At 50.6% G+C, this 16154-nt stretch overlaps 1 protein-coding gene across 1 annotated transcript in view; it reads left to right on the forward strand.

Annotated features, from left to right (window-relative positions):
• COPG2 (coat protein complex I subunit gamma 2) overlaps positions 1-16154 on the forward strand; it is a 107668-nt gene that overhangs the window by 89339 nt on the left and 2175 nt on the right. Inside the window, exon 21 of the mRNA XM_077770726.1 lies at positions 16024-16121. Within this exon, the coding sequence (XP_077626852.1) occupies positions 16024-16121 (98 nt within the window). The remainder of the gene's footprint in view (positions 1-16023; positions 16122-16154) is intronic.

A 16154-nucleotide genomic window follows, 5' to 3' on the forward strand; every position in this document is an offset into this window, starting at 1 on the left:
GATCATGACCTGAGCCGAAGTCGGATGCTCAGCCGACTGAGCCACCCCTCTTCCTCCCGACTCCGCTTCTGTTCGCTGGCCTGGGGGCTCTGACCTGCCTCCAGTAGGCTCCTCCCAGATGTGCCAGGGTGCAGACGCTGCCCCTCCCTCTCCTTGCTCACCCTGGTGGTGGCCAGCCTGTCCCCCTTCCACCATGCTCCCGTCTCCTTTCTCCCTCTACCTGGCCTGTCCCTGAGACGTGACCCTCCTGTCACACTGCATCAAGGCCCCACTTTGACATTCCTTCCCTTCCCCCCCCCTCAGGCCCTGGAGAGCACCCTGCCTCTCCTCTAGGACAAAGCTCCCTAAAGCCTGTCATGTAGTCACTTTGAGTCATCCCTTCACCATTGGGATGTGCTCCTTCTGGGACCTGCTCTCAGTTCCTACTCTTTCCATCCCCTCAGCAGGCCACGTTCTCTCTGAACCCACCTGCTGGTGCTCATCTGGTCCTTGCACTGGCTCGGACCACCGCCTCCCTTTAGGCTCCCTTTTCCCCCAGCCTCCCCCCCTCCCACCTTCCCTCCTCCTCTCTCTCCCCTTTCGATCAAGCCCTTGCCCACGGGACTTTACACCAGGCCTGCACTTCCAGCTCCTCCTCTCACCTCCCCTGCTTCCGTGCCTTCTCCACTGGGTCCCCTGACGCACCCCTGCCCGTTGCCCTTGCCCTCCACACCCACTGACACTGTCCAGATCCCCCTTTGCCCTCCTTCCCTCTTGGCCACGTGCACATGTCAAACCCGTCCTCCCGCCCAGTAAGCCTTGCCGCCTCTGTTGTCCCCCGGGTCAAGCCTCTAAGACGAGGGTGCCCGGACCTCTCCATCTCACCCCTTGCTCTCCCTCCGTGCCCCCTGCTGCCGACGTTATCTCCTTCCGTAGACCTGTGGCGTCACACTGGGCTACAGGTGCCTTCCTACCTGCTTCCCTCCGCAGTCTCTGCGGCGCGCCCGCCCCCGCCCCCAGCCTCCCGGACGTAGCGCACACGGGACCCGTTACTGCTGCAAAGCACCCCTTCTGCCGCGGGCACCGTGCACGCCTCCACGCTACGTGGGTTTCCTCCCCACGCACTGGACTTCCACCACGGGAGTCCATCCCGAGTCCCGGAAACGAGCTGCCAGGGGTCTCTGTGCACAACGCGTCTCGGTGTTTCAGGCCCGGCTTCAGACGCCCCGCCCGGAGCATCTTGCTCTGCTCTGCGCAGCTCTGTTCCTATCATGTGGCCTTCATGCCCCACATGCCACTCTGCCCCCTACCCCCCAGGCCTTGCTGACATCCCCAGACCAGAGCTCGTCAGGCCGCCGCCCTCCTTACCCTTCCTGAGCCCCGTGCCATTCATGGGATTCTCTGCCCTCCTCCAAGCAGCCTGCCCTTCCCTTCCCAGTGACTCCCCTGACCCCACACGCGCCCACCCCCCACTGTCTTTGTGGCAGCTCAGATTCCACTGTCCCCCCCCCCACTGGATCAGAAGCGCCTCCCACAGCCCATCCTCTGCCTCCTCTCCCACCCCTGTCTTCCAGAAACTCTCTGCTTCATCCTCAGCATCCGGCCCCACTTCTACCACCTTCCAGTGCTGCCAAGAATTCACCGGTCTCTTCCTTGACACCTGCTCCCTTCAGACCTGCCCTCCTGCTCCTCAGTAGCCAGGTTCTTGGACCCCAACGTGCTGTACTGAATCGTGCTGACTCAATTCACCGGAAGTACTTTACCCTTTCGTGTCCGCCATCTTGGAGATGGTGGTTGCTTCTCTGGACTTCTTCTGCCCTTTCATTGTGTCAGTATTTCCTCTGCTAACAGGGTTGCTGCTTGCCCTTTAAATGGGCCTCTATCTCCACCACCTCACCTTCCCATGTTTCCCACGTTCTGCTCTTGACACACCTGCGCTGTTCCCCCTGCACGGGCTGCCTCGGGACCTCGTCCTCACCCGGGATGCGCGGTCCCTGGACGCCTCACGTCCACTCCCTGCCCTGCGCCCTCTGCCATCCTCCTCAGCACAGGACGCTCCCTGATCCCCACTAGCCCCTCCTGCCCTACCTGCGAGGCCCTCACCTGCCCCGTCTCACTCCTGCCCCTCGGACCACGGCTCCTCGGCCACACCGCCCCGCGGGCTGCAGACCGCCCGCCTGACCTGCCCCCCGGGCCCGTCCCACCGCCTCTCCTGCTCCGCTGCTCTGCCGCACACGTGGCAAAGGAGCTGACCTGCTGCCTGCGCCCCGTGACGGTCCTTCAGCTCCCCTCTGTGGGTCGTCCAGCTGACTCCGCAGTCCTCCCGGCTGTGTGCTCCCTGCTCGCTCCCTCACCCACTGCTCAGCCCCTGCTCACGCCCTGTGGACCCACACTCCCCTGCCCCCTGGGGCCCCCTGGGGCCCACCCCTCCTGTGACCTTCCCTGTTTCCATGCAGGCCCCTTCCTTGCACACTCTTCCTACAGCGCTCTCCGCGAGCCTCTGCCTCTGATTCTTCTACGTTTTTCCTTTCCTCCCCCTCCCGCCCCCGCCCACATGGTCTGACACAACTGCACCCAGTCTCCACCTGCAGGGCCCTGGGCCCCCCTGCCTCCCTCGCAGCATCTCCGTCCCAGATGCTCTCCTTCAGCGTGGCCTCCTGTCCCCTCCTTCCGCGTGGACAGCCCGTCCGCTGCTCTCTGTCCACGCAGCTCACACAACTTCCTTTCGGCCGCCATTCCCACCCCCTCCGCCTCACTCTTGCCGTGTCCGCAGCCAGTCTGCACTCCCTACCCTCGGCCAGTCCGCCCCGGCCCTCCCACCCCCACACTGTCCCAGAGGCCTTCTCGGCTACATCCACGTGCTGCTCGCGGTCTGCCTGGTCCCAGGGCCCTTCTCCCCATGTCTGACTGTGCTGACTCTGAGCCTCCATCTGCCCCCGGCTCAGGGGCTCCTCTGCTCACCTGGCCCCTCTCACCTGCCCCTCACCGCCCTGCACTCTGCCCCTTCCACCCAGTGATCCTCACCCGAGGACGCGTGACCCCCAGGACCGCCTATCAGCATCATCATGTGGGCGTGTTTTTGTGTTTTCGTTTTGTGTCTTTTTGGGTTTGTTTTTTTTGAGCAGAGCACTGCTCCCCCTCAGATGTTCTGATAGGCCTGCCTTGGGGGCCACGCCCACAGCCCCCCTCGGGTGAAAATCACCCCCCCCCATCCTCGGGAAGGATCCCCGCAGTGGAAGCAGCCTGACTCCCTGGGCCGCTCTCTCCCCACGCACTGCCCGTGGACCTCTACTTCTATCCGTTGCCATTGACACGGTTCCTCCGATTCCCAACATCTCCCCACACTCTGACGTTGACCCGGCTCTGTCCCCTTGGAACCACCACATTCGTTCAGTATTTAATCCCAACACCTGCCGGGCCCCAAGCCCGTCTGCACGAGAGAGCACCGTGCCGTTCACAGCCTCCCGCCCCTCACCCTTTATGACTTGCCAGCACTGTGACGCCATCTTTGGTCCAGTACTGCTGCTTCTCCGTGCTTGCCACGGTCTCCTTGCCTAGGTTACCTCTCCTCCTTTCAGACCCGTGACACCGTCCCCTCACTGTGGTCCCCATGTCCCTCTGTGATTCCTGCCCAGAAACCTTCCCTTCCTCCCTTCCTGCCCCGACTCTCCTGTGTCCTCTCTGGGTGGACCCCCTGGTCTTCCCCAGCCTGTCCTCAGTCTGTGGTCCTCTCCCCCCAACTGTGGACTTGAAATCAGCCCCCAAGTTCAGGTTCAGATCAGAGTTTTCTCATGTCCCCTTCCCTACCATGTACCGGTCAGTCCCAACCCGTGTTCTCCAGTCCAACCCAGCAAAGCCACCCCCTCCCCTCCCTTAACCCCACCTTCCTCCGTGTTCCGTCTGGATCCATAGTAAAGAGCCTGGCCAAAAAGTTCTACTCTTTACACAACATTCATGCCTCAGAGCAATCAAGGCTCCACAGCAACTGATAACACCCTCTTCTGTTCCTCCTTCCTGTCCTCTGTGGGAGCTGTTAGGCCCCAAGCTCTAAAAATGCCTTCCCGTCAGGATTCCTACTTACCACCACCCCATTCTCTACTCGTCTTGTTTCCGGCGTGTCTCCCTCCCGCCCGCTCCATCCTCCGTAGTGCCTGCTCTCACCTTGCCTGTCTCTGGGAGGTGACTCGTTCAGCTACAGCAGGGCCTACAGCAGGGCCCCGTTTTGACATTCTTTCCCAGGAGTTTTTGCTCTCCTCACACAACCCATTTCTTCCTGTTCCCTCCTCCGCGCANCAGTGCCCGCATGTCCGAGCTCCCCGACGCCTGCCATGTGTTTGCACTGGGCCATTCCTTCCCCATAGTGGATGTGCTCCCACCACTGACCTGCTGTCACAGCTCACGCTCTTTCCATACCCTCAACAGGATACACTGTTTCCAAAACCATCTGTTATCACGTATCAGGTCCTTCCACCTACGTCTGGCTACCNGGTCCCCTGACGCACCCCTGCCCGTTGCCACTGCCCTCCCACTCTGCATGAGGTTGTTCATTTCTCTCCTTTGCCCTCTCTCCCTCCTGGTCCTTCTCCCTTCACTACACCGCGCGTGAGTTTTAGGGCCCTTCTCTGCTCTCCCTCCCCTCACCCGGCCCCGTGTTGTCCCCCTGATCAAGGTCCTCAACCAAGGTCCTGGAAGCCTCCACTGCCCTGCCTCTGCTCTCTCCCTCCATGCCCTCCTGCGGTCCACACCATCTCCTCACACTAGACCACCGACACCCCACTGGTTCTGAGGGTCCTCCCTCTTCTGATAGAGTCTCGGTGCTCCATGCTAGACCTCCATCCTGTCTGCCCCCTTGGAATAGCTGAGGCATGGATTTGCTGAGCTTTGGGGAATGTTACCAGCCTTGAGTCTAGCTCCCTGCCATTTCTCAGTATATCTGCTACCCACACACCGGACCCGACGCACATGAGTCCATCCTGTATCCCTGAGGCCACCTGCAGAGGTTCCTGTGCAGGATCTTCCAGTGCTGTGCTGCCATTTCCCCTGTTCCACCTCTTCGTGCCCTTTCCCCAGCTGTTCCTAAGGGCCCCACATCGTCTGGTGCCTAGAGTGTCAGCTCTTTGACCTGTACCTACCATCCCGTCTCAGTACAGCACATGCCATCCTTCTAGCCACCTGAAATCTGCCAATGTCCCCAGACTGGGAGCTTGTCAGGATGCCTTCCCCTTTCCAGCGTCCTCTCTGCCCACCGTGAGCACCACCCATGCCATGAGGGCCTCCCCTTCCTCCCCGATCGCCTATCCGCATTGCTTCCGTCCCACTGCCCTGACCTGCGCCCTGCCACCTAAAGGAGTGCCCTGACCAGCTCTCACAGTCCTCGGATGACCCGCCCTCGGCCCCCATGTGCTGTGCTGAATCCATCTCCTACTGACGTCACTGCTAACCCCTCTACCCTTTCAGGTCTGCCATCTCGGGGAAGGGCATTCTCGGGTCCTTTCTCTGACTGTCATCCTCTCACCATGCCCTGCACCGAGAGGGCTGTCTCCAGCATTTTAAATGGGCCTCTACCTCTCCCGTCTCATGCTCCTCGGGCCACCTCCCCCTCCCCCTACTCCCTACCCGGACTCCTTCCTCCTGGGCTGTGCTCCTCCCCCTGCACGGGCTGCCTCAAGACCTCGTCCTCACCCGGGATGCACGGTCCCTGGACGCCTCACGTCNCTCTCCCCCTTGCACACTGCTAAATCTAAATCAGCTGCCACTGATGCTTCTTTCTCAAATCCCAGCACTGCCTCTACTCTTGACCCTGGCCCGGCTCTCTGCTCTGGGATCCACGGCATTCCCTTTGACACCTGACGTGCCCCACTCTCCCGTCTACAGTTACACTTTGTAGTTCTTAGGTCTATCCTCCCTTGTGGTCAAGGATCAGGACTGAGTGTGACTCTTATTTCTTTTTACTTAACATCCTATTCCATGGCTCATTCATCCCAATGTTTAATTTCACTTGTTTTCAAAGTGCTTACTGTTTCCTTTTTCTGGTAGAACTTTGGAAATCTACTAATTAGTGAATAAAGTTTGCAGGACACGGGCTGGCCTTTCCACCTCATCCCTTGTTCCTCTGCTCCACTCTCCTCCAGACTCTCTTCATTTCTTTCTCCTCTGGATCTTGTTGAAAACTGGAGCCTCCCTTGAACTCAGCTACAAGAAATTATATACACTCTTAGCCTCCTTCTTCTTAGCCTGATCTCCCCCTCATTGCCATCAATATTTTCTCTTATTAATCCTCCCTATCTTTTAAATTTACACACTGTGACTAGTTTGGCAAGACCCTCTGTCCAACCACCTTAATGTAGTCACTCTTTACCATTTTCCCTGTCGTGCCCTGGTTTTCCTGTGCCCTAGTTTTTACATGGTCTCTGTACATAATGTAAGGCATGCAATTTCTTCTTTTGTTCTTCTTTTATTTCCATCATTACTGAGGACAGTTTTGTCCCTGAGTAAAAGCAAATATGCGATTCTTTCATATTTCAGTCCCATAACCCTATGCCTGCTTAACCCTTCTGTGTGTGCCTTTCTCTTCCTGTACTTAAGCCCCACGCCTCTTCCCACACTCCCACCCTGTTCCATTATCTGCCCAGGACCATTTTTCTGATGAAGTTCGATGCCCTTTCTGGGTATGGATGTGCACTTTTCAATGCCATTCCACAACACCCTTTCCCCCATGTCCACTGAGACCCTCTTTATCCATTTCTTAACCTCTTTCCCCTCCTTTCTTTGGAACTGGATTAAATGTGCAACTCAATCTATCTTTTCCCATTTGCCTTTTGCTAATACTCTGCTCTGATGCATAGACCTCCCTCCTGACTTCTTTCCATCCTGCTGTCAGGGTCTTCAGTACCTGTAGCGAGTCTTTAATCCTGTATCCACTTCCCTGACCTATGCACAATGTCTGCTGCCCTCATGTTTCTGGCTCTCCCTACATTTACTCTACTTTTACCTTATATTTACTCTAGTTACTCTGAAATGCGGTCTAATCCATACGATGTTCTTTTCACTTAGCTCATATCATCTGTATTCTTCCTTGTTCCATCAGATACAATTACAGTGCCAGACCTTGTTCAGTATGCCATTCTGCACATGACCTTCCCCATCTGAAGGTAAATTCTGCTTTTCTACCCATTTGCTTAGTCGCCGCCCTCCCCAGTTTTATCTTTAATTAACCAACCATCTACTGAGTGTGTATCATTCTCATACAATCACTAATAAATCCGTTTGGTTCCTTTTTTTAATCTACATCCACTGCTCAATCTGTTTCCATATTTCTTTTCTCCCACATATTTTGTTGACTTGCCTTGGCTTCTATTTATTCCTTGGTAGGATCTCTGCAACTTGCCTTGTTTTAGGCCCATTTCACTGAACCTCTCTCTAACCTTTCTCTTTATCAGCCACACTTTTTTCTGCAAACATACTTTTCCTGGATACTATCCCTCTGATGCCTCCTTTCCTCCACTCTTTCTTCTTTTCAGAACTGCCTCACCACACAATTCTCTTCCTGCCTCAACTGCTTTATATGTAGAAGCAATTTTCATCACCTGTTGGTTTAATACATGCTGAATAACAATTTTTATTAGTCGATGCTTATATTGCAACATCACCCTTCTAAAAAATCCGACATATTTTCTCAACCTTCACAAAAATATTATTATAAAGACTTTCCAGTATTTCTTATCATGGAAACCATTTTCAAAGACAAATGCATAGTTAGTTAGCATATCGTTCATTCATGTGTACATGTTTGTGTCCAGTACCTAACAATCCCTTGCTATTTTAAAATACTGTAAATGCATCCTCCTTTTATGCTGCAAGGAATAATGAAAAGGCTTTCAAGATAAATAGCCAACTCCTATACATGTTTAAGTGGAACACATAAATAAGAAATGTCTAGTAAACATTTACTTACCAATTGGCGAATTGCTGGAGTTGTTGCACGCATATCGTAGGAAGGGTGACGGAAATAACACTCAAGGCTCTGCAAACCCTTGAGCACAGGAGGCAAGCCTCTGACGAAGTTTACCCAGAGCAAACATGGGCCATTCCAGACAGATTCGTGTGCAGACAAGAAAGCTGACTCCCTGCGGTTCCCCGAGCACAGGGGGACATGGAGATAGCACTTTTCATTGTAACAAGTATTTATTTGGATCCCATGTATCGTTAGCTGGTGACACCTGTGTCCCTCGTTCTGGTCTTGGTAATATTTGCCATTTTGAACCCTGCATATCCCCAACCCAGCCTAATTCAGCTTCTTTCCCTTCCACTTTCCTCTGGTGTTACACAAGACTTTTCGATTGTTTCTCTCATTCTGAGCCTGTCCTAACGGGATACCTTAGCTTCTCGGCAAATTTAACATCACCCCGACAGGCAAGTCTTCCATCGCCTCAATATCTGCCCTACCGGATCTTAACCATTCCCCATGAGCCCCAACTGCTCAACCTGTAAGCACTCATTTGTTCTGCAGAAAAAAATATTCAATCCACACCTTCTAGAGAGGCACTGGTGATGTTTCTAAAGTTTCCACCAATGGCTTACCAGAGTTTGTCAATCTAAGCCACCTCCTTCTAACCTTTCCTAGGAAGCAAGCACTTGGTCGTAAATTTCCCACTAAGCCTTCAGGAGCCAGCCTATCCAACCCCTTGTCTTCTTTGGGCCCTGGTTGCTCTCCCATTCTCCACACGATCCAGAGATCTGACGGCTGCCGTGTTTCTTCCATTCATACCTGGTTGTTGTGTAGCCATTCCCTTTACTCGGCTGCTCTCGAAGGCACATGGTGCCCCTTTACTTACTTGCCATCCTAGTTTCCTTTTATTCTGTCCTGACCCTTGGCCCAAGTGCGGAGCTACAGGCATTTCTCCCGTTAGTATGACTCTTCCAGTAACCATGCCCCATCCGCAAGCAGCATGAACGTCGCTCTTCTATTCCTTTTCCCCATTTTCCCTTTCCCCTTTGGCTCCAGACTCCCTACATTTCCTCTGCCTTCCTTCTTCCAGCAGGATCATTCCAGTGAAATTAATTGTCTCTTCTGGATATGTACATTTTGATATGCAGCACTCAAAATTCCACCTTCTTTTATCTTCCTTGTTTCCTACAGTCTGTCCTGAGTCTGTTTCCACCTTCCATTCAGTCTGGACTTTCCTAGGATTCCTGCTCTGCCTCATTTTAAGTCCATCACATTTCATCTCTCTAGCATGTCATTCTATTGACCATACCAATTGCTTCAAATCTCTCTGCGGCAAAGCTTTCGGGGCAGCACCACATCATATTCCACATCTTCGTTAGCCACGTCCTGACCTCTTTCCTCAGCTGGTGGACTGATACCTGGCTTGACAGACAACTCTGCACTGAACTTCCAGTTCTGATGATCTCTGAGGTTGCGGTCCTCATCCTGGCCTTGAGTGCCCTTGTTTGTTTACCATTTTGCAAAATGCATGCTCTGCACCACATCCTGGACTCAGTCTCCCTCTTCTTACTTAGACTGGAGCCTCAATTCTCCTCCACTTTTTCCTTCTTTCTTTACAGATGTCTCACTAGTTTCTTTCACTCACAGCCAGTTCTCACATAATACTTCAATCTCTGAGCAAACTTTAACATCATACTTCCACAACTTCTTCCTGATTTCCTTTATTTATTTCCTCTATCATTAACATCTATAATATTTTCAGCTTCCATCTCTAATCATAGTGAAAGATAATGTTATTTTTCTCTTGAGGTTTACTCCCTTAAAGATACCCACCCACTTCTTACCAACTGCAGGTAATCCGCTCACCAGACAACCTACCACCACGCTCTCCTGTTGGCCAAACAGGCTGTCTGTCATCCACTGGTTTTGCATCAAGGTTCATCCTCATCTTCCCGCCCCTCACCACTCGTATCAATCACGTCTTTTAATGAAAATTATCCGTCCCTCCTAAATTCATATACCCGCTAACCCATTTCTTTATGTCGTAACTTTATACTGTATCTGATCAAGATATTTTTAAAGAAATAAAATATTGCACATATGGCTGAGATTTCCTGTCTACCACCTCAAAATCATTTACCTCTCCCTCACTACATAATTTCATACTTCTCTTATTTGTATAATTTTAATAAATATTTCTCTTTAACATGTAATGCTATCTTTGAGGGATCCAGATATATATTATATATGCTATAAAATACTGTGTATAATATATATTACATTATATATAACATGTTTATTACATTACATATATTACATTATATGTGTAATACATAAAATTATGTATAGTAATATATGTTATATATATATAATGTATATAAATTCTTTAAAAATTTTTTCCCATCAAGACTTCAAGAGCTAGTCTACTTTCTAACTCCTAAGGATATGCAGCCTTTTACATCTCTCATTATATATACTTCTCACTGCAGCCTTTAACACCAAACATTTTAACCAACTGGACCTCTTCTAAGATCTGACAAGACTTCTCCATTCTGGGTTTCTTTAATCCACATCTTATTTGCCTTTTTTTTTTTTACATTGACTACTGAGAAACCCCCTCAAATTCATGGATACTCCCATTACTTAGATTAAAACTCCATTCTTCTTTTGTATTGTTATGCTCTACCATATCTTAACTACCTCTTCAGCTATCATGTCATCAACACTATACTAATTACTATACTCTACCCCACCGCACCACACACCACACCACACATCTCATCACCCCACAGTGTCTCCTAACAGTGGGTACGGTACTTTCCTCCTGAGCTTTACTTCCCTCCTGATTCCCAACCACTCCTCAAGAAATACAAATAATCTTGTCTACAGACAAGCCACTCACCCACACTACGCGACTGGTCAATCCTGATGTAATTTAGGGTTGCTAGCAACAGCTTTGAGGAGAATTCCTCTTAATAAAACTGCCTTAAACGTGATCTGCATTGCTGCCACTCCTTCTACCCTTTCAGTCTCCTCCGATGCCTACAGTGGTCCTTTTCTCAGCTCACAAGCTCCCACCCCTTCTTATCCTGTCATAACCTTGGACTAAGTACGTGCCTGAGCCAGCAGTCAGTGTCCACCATTCTTAAAATCGTTCCTTCACATCCACAGGAATCTTCACTTTACTCTTGCACTCCTCTCCTCCTTGTCCATTATTTTACCCTGAGAAACGTGCTGCCTTATCTTCTGTGTCCCTCCTGCCAGTTGCCACCTACTCTTACACATTCAGTCGCCTCTCTGGACACGCAGATGTTGGGCACTCACTGCTCAACCCACTGCCATCTCCCCTCGGGTCCTACACTCTTTACTGCCTCCTCTGCGCTTAGCTCAGCACAAACTTCCATAGGATTCCTGCTAGCAGGTTGCCTTTTAAGTCCATCCCACTTAGTCTATTTCTGACCTTTCACTCTATTGACCAGACACATTACTTCTAGGATTTTTCCAGCAAAGCGTCCTGGATGACAAAACCTCGTATCCCAGTTCTCACTCTCCCACATTCTTACCTCACTCTCTCTCCTTGTTAATACACAAGTCTGACAAATGTCCAACTCCCATTTCCTAACATTCCCATTTAGCCCTCTCTGATGCCCTTCTGCATTTACTTTCCCACCTGCGTGTCCTGCATCCCAGCCGAATCCACACACCCCTCTCCTTATTTAGCTTCCAGCCCCATCTTCTGCTCTCTCCTTTGCTATCTGTTTATACAAATCTCAAGTCTCTTTGTGGCTTCATCTCACTTTCTGCAAATCCTAACACGTTTCCTTAACTTCCGAGTGTGCCTTTAACTTTATAGTACACTCTTTCCAATTTCCCGTTTCATCTTAACCTTTCAGAGCGATGAGCGCATGTTCTGAGGTTCCCTCCCCTCTGACCCCCACTCCCTCACCCAAAACCAACTGTCTCCTCTTTAGACAAGCCCTTCCCTTAGAGAGTAACTAAGTGGTCTCCTCCCTTTTTTTTTCGTGATCTTGGGCCCAAGGATCTTACCTCCAGTTATTGTCAACTTCCATGTCAATAGTGTGATCTCCTCTCATCTGACAATAATTTAACTTGACTATTTTATGCCTTTTTCTTGATTTCTCCCTCATAAAAACTTCCTTAGACTCAGCACCACTCCTCCATCCAGAGATTATGTATTCACATAGCACTCCCATAGGCTGAGACTCGATCCTGGATAAACGAACACCTCCTATTCAGCCCTCATTGTTGAGAGTGTGGACTGGATTGCAGGCCCATCCCCGTGGTCTCCCTCCACCCTCCTCTTCCACACAGCTTCCCGAACTGCTCCCTTCCTAACCTCTGTTGGTAGCCACACACCCCCTCCTTTCTCTTCTTCAGCGCTCAGGTCAGAATTAACACAGAACCACTCCACCAAGTCCCTACTCTCTACACCCCAGTGTCCCTCCCTCCCCGCCCTCTTCAGTGACCTTCCCCTTGGCCAGGTTCCTCTCCTGGAGTTCCTCCAGGAATTCTCTCCTTCCTTAGTTTAGCCCCCATCCTCTCTATACCTGCTGTCCTTTCTTACAGGTCTTCCCAGTTGCGTCTCTGTCAGCTAATCCTAATACGACAGGCTGCTACGAAGACTTACCAGAAAGGCTCTTCCTCTGCCTTCTTCTAAACCAGCGGTTCTCGAAGTGCAGCGTGTTAAAGCACAGATTCATCAGCGCTGGTTGGGCTGCAGGGCACATCTTACACACACGGCTCTAAACTTTCCCCTCAGCCAAGCCCCTCAGTGAAAAACTTCCCGCCCGCACATCAAGACTGAGTCTACTTCTGACTTTCGTTACTTTGCCAGCCTTGCTTTCTCTCCCAGTGTACACGCAAGTCCCAGCAGAGTGGCCTTATGCCTAACGGTGCCCACCAGCATCCTTTCACTGGCCATCTCTCCACAGAAGGAGTGGGTGCGGGACACTTCTCTCCAGATGTGCCCCCTCTACCTCCTCACGCACAAGCCACTCAACTAAGTCAAGCCTGCTATCTCAAAAGTCGCCAGCACTGGGTCGGCTTTAGCTCAAGCAGTTACTTCGCATGTGGTTGCTTCAGAAGTCACCAGCAGTAGCTTTTCATCAACTTCCCTGTCACCCAAGTCCTTCAGGTCCCAATTTCCCTCCAGATGGATGCTCCAAGAACTAGTCTGCTCCTGCCTCCTACTCAAGTCCTTGCTTCTCACACTTTCTTTATACCTCTCCTCACAACACTCGAAATGTGACCAATGACCCGTTTCGAGCTCTGACCAGATGCCCCACTCTAGACCTTCTTGGTCCCTCACCTGCTCTGCCAGACAGGCCCTCCACTGCAGTGTTTCCTTTTCTTTGCTTCCAGTCTCTCCTCTCCTTCTCACTGCCTCATGACCTGTGGCCCAGGAATGCTGCCCCGTGCTTCCAGCCGATGTGGCATTCTTTAGTGACTCCTTTCCATCTGAGGGCAACTTGATGCTGCTTTTCTGTACCTCTCCCCCTACTTTTGTTCTAGAGAAAATCCATCTCTTTAGCATCCCTCCTGCCATGTATGTGTGTAGCATTCCATGGATTCAGCACCCTTCCTGGTACATATTTGCTCATTTTTGGCACTCACTGCCTGACTCGCCTCCATCTTCCTGGATCTCTTACACACTGTACTGCATCGATTCCTTTTCAGTTCGGTCCAGACCTGCCTGCATGGACTGCTACGGTCAGCCTGCTTTACATCTGTCCCTAGTCTACCCCTTCCTTTTTTCTTCCACATTGACCACAGCCTTTAAATTACTTCAACAAAGCTTTCTGGAATGTCGTCTTAGAACTCCATGTCTTATTTAATCACAGTCTCCTCTCCAGTGGTTGAGACCAGGCAGCTCCCCACCGAATTTTCCACTCTGCCATTTGCTACTCTGCAGGTCCTGCACCCCAGCCTAACCCACACAGCTCTCCTGACGTAGTTTCCGGCATCTACCTTTTCTCTTATTCTGTTTTCTTTCACACAGGTCTCCTCAGGAGCTCTCTCTCCCTTCAGTCAGTCCTCTCGGGACAAGCTTCGTTTCTGAGAAGAATTTTAACGTAGATCGCCAGGGTGTTCTGCTCTTAATCGCCTTTGGTTATTTGCCTGACTTCATCTTTATGTTACAGCAATGGATTCAGTATTGTTCTCTGGCCATGAAAGGGCCCCCTCACTCCCTCTCTTCACCCAGTGTTGGTCATCCTTTCTAGTGACATCAATAGATTGCTACCAGTGGTTTTACTGGATGGAGTGTGTCACCTTAGACGCCCTGTAACCTCCCCTTGTATTAACCAAATTACTTAAGTAAAATTTTGTCACAAAAGTTTCAGAAACATTCTACTCACACCATTCCTATTTGCTTCCTTAATCTGTTTCTCTGTGTCACTTACTTATGTCTTTACTTACACCTAAAATCCAACCAGTTTGCCCCAGGCTGTGATCCTACCCTTGTTCCTGATGGTCTCCTTACTTCTCCCATTCATTTGCTTGTAGCCTCCCTGCTGAATCAAAACCAATAGGGGCAATAGGGGGCTGCACTCTTCCTGTACGGGTCACCTTGCTGCCGTCATCTGTTTTCAACATGCTCTCTGAATTCAGACCCATTCTTCTCAGGATTCCCACAATTGGCTTTAGTTATTTCTAACCTTCCAGTCTCCTGACTGTCTCAGCTCACCAGAGCCTGTTGGAAAATATCTGGTCTCCTTCATTTTAAATACAGGGTATTTCAAATAAGTCCCTAAACAAATTCTCCTCCAGCACCTAGGCACTAGCATATCTCTAACCATTGCCAACAGCCCCATGGCCTTTCTGGCCTTGTGTTCGTGTCTTCCTCTGCTTGCCCAACTCTCTTGCATCCTTTGAGATCCCATTAAACTGTCACAGCCTTTCAGATTTTTTTATTTCCCCGAGCTGTTAATCCTGCACTCCCACACAGCCCTGTTAAAACTGACATTAAAGAACCTACAGCACTGAGTTGTAGCATCACAGGCACATGAGCAGACCTCTCTCCCGCCCTCTCCCTCTGTCTCTCTCCCTCTCTCTCACCCCTTGTTAACTCCTAGGCAATCAACTCCTGGAGAAAGAGGTCACGACTCCAATATGACATGTTTGTTTACACCTTTATATGGAATGTCAATGTGTAATGACATTTACTACATACTTGGTGAGAAGGAGGGAGTTTAAAGTTAAGACTGAGCAGACAGATGAAAGTCCCATTACCCAGATTGTCACAGATGGTCATTCCATCTGAGTCTGTTCTTTACTGCCCTTCCTGTCCTCTGAATAACTCTAACTCCCCAATTTCTAGTATTTTTTTGTACCTGTAAGCCTTTTTCAGACCATGGATTAGACCCTCAATGCTTTTCTTCATCCGTACTGAATAAATCACCCCCCCCTTCCAACAGTTCAGAAAATCCCATCTTCTTCATGAAGACTTCCCTTCCTAAAACTGTCCCCCACCTCCATTTCTTTTTCTACCCGTCGTCCCCAAACATGTCACGGCCCACTTGCTGTTCCATTTTAAGACACTGACTTTGCCAATACTAGAACCTTATTACTGACCTACTACCTGTAGGATGAGAGCTGACATAAAGCAAGTTCATTCTGGTGGCCTGTGGACCCACTGTCAGTCCACATTCTAAAGATACAGTATTGATATTGAGAGACCCTGATGTACTCAGTGTTAATTTGATGACCTATGTGCTTTTTGCCATCATTTTTTTTTTTTTTTGGCTTTGTCAGCTCCTAAAAGTAATGATTCTTACATTTGTCAACTTGTAGACCCCTTTGACAGGCCTGGTAAAAAGTCCCCTAAGTTGTCTCTCCTGCTGCTTTCTTTATACAGATACGAAAACCCTTTTGCCCCGGTCATCTTTCCTGTACTTTTCTACAGGAAAGACGTATTCTATGGACGGCAGGGTATGGCTTTTAAAGTCGTCTTGTGGACCTTTTGGACCAGGCCGCAGGCTGCTCTGGGAGCTGCCAGCCCTAACCACACAGGGCAGGGCGCTGCGTGCAGACGGAGCTGGAGCCTGACGCAGGCTCGCCTTCTCTTTTGCCCCCAGTTGCAGGCACCTTCAGCTGCACCATGAAGTTTACGGTCCGGGACTGCGACCCTGACACTGGGGTTCCAGCTGAGGAGGGGTATGATGATGAGTACGTGGTGAGTCTCCCCCGCACAGACTCACTCTGACAC

Source organism: Crocuta crocuta, unplaced genomic scaffold (genome assembly GCF_008692635.1).
Source record: "Crocuta crocuta isolate KB4526 unplaced genomic scaffold, BGI_CrCroc_1.0 scaffold266, whole genome shotgun sequence".
Classification (NCBI taxonomy): domain Eukaryota; kingdom Metazoa; phylum Chordata; class Mammalia; order Carnivora; family Hyaenidae; genus Crocuta; species Crocuta crocuta.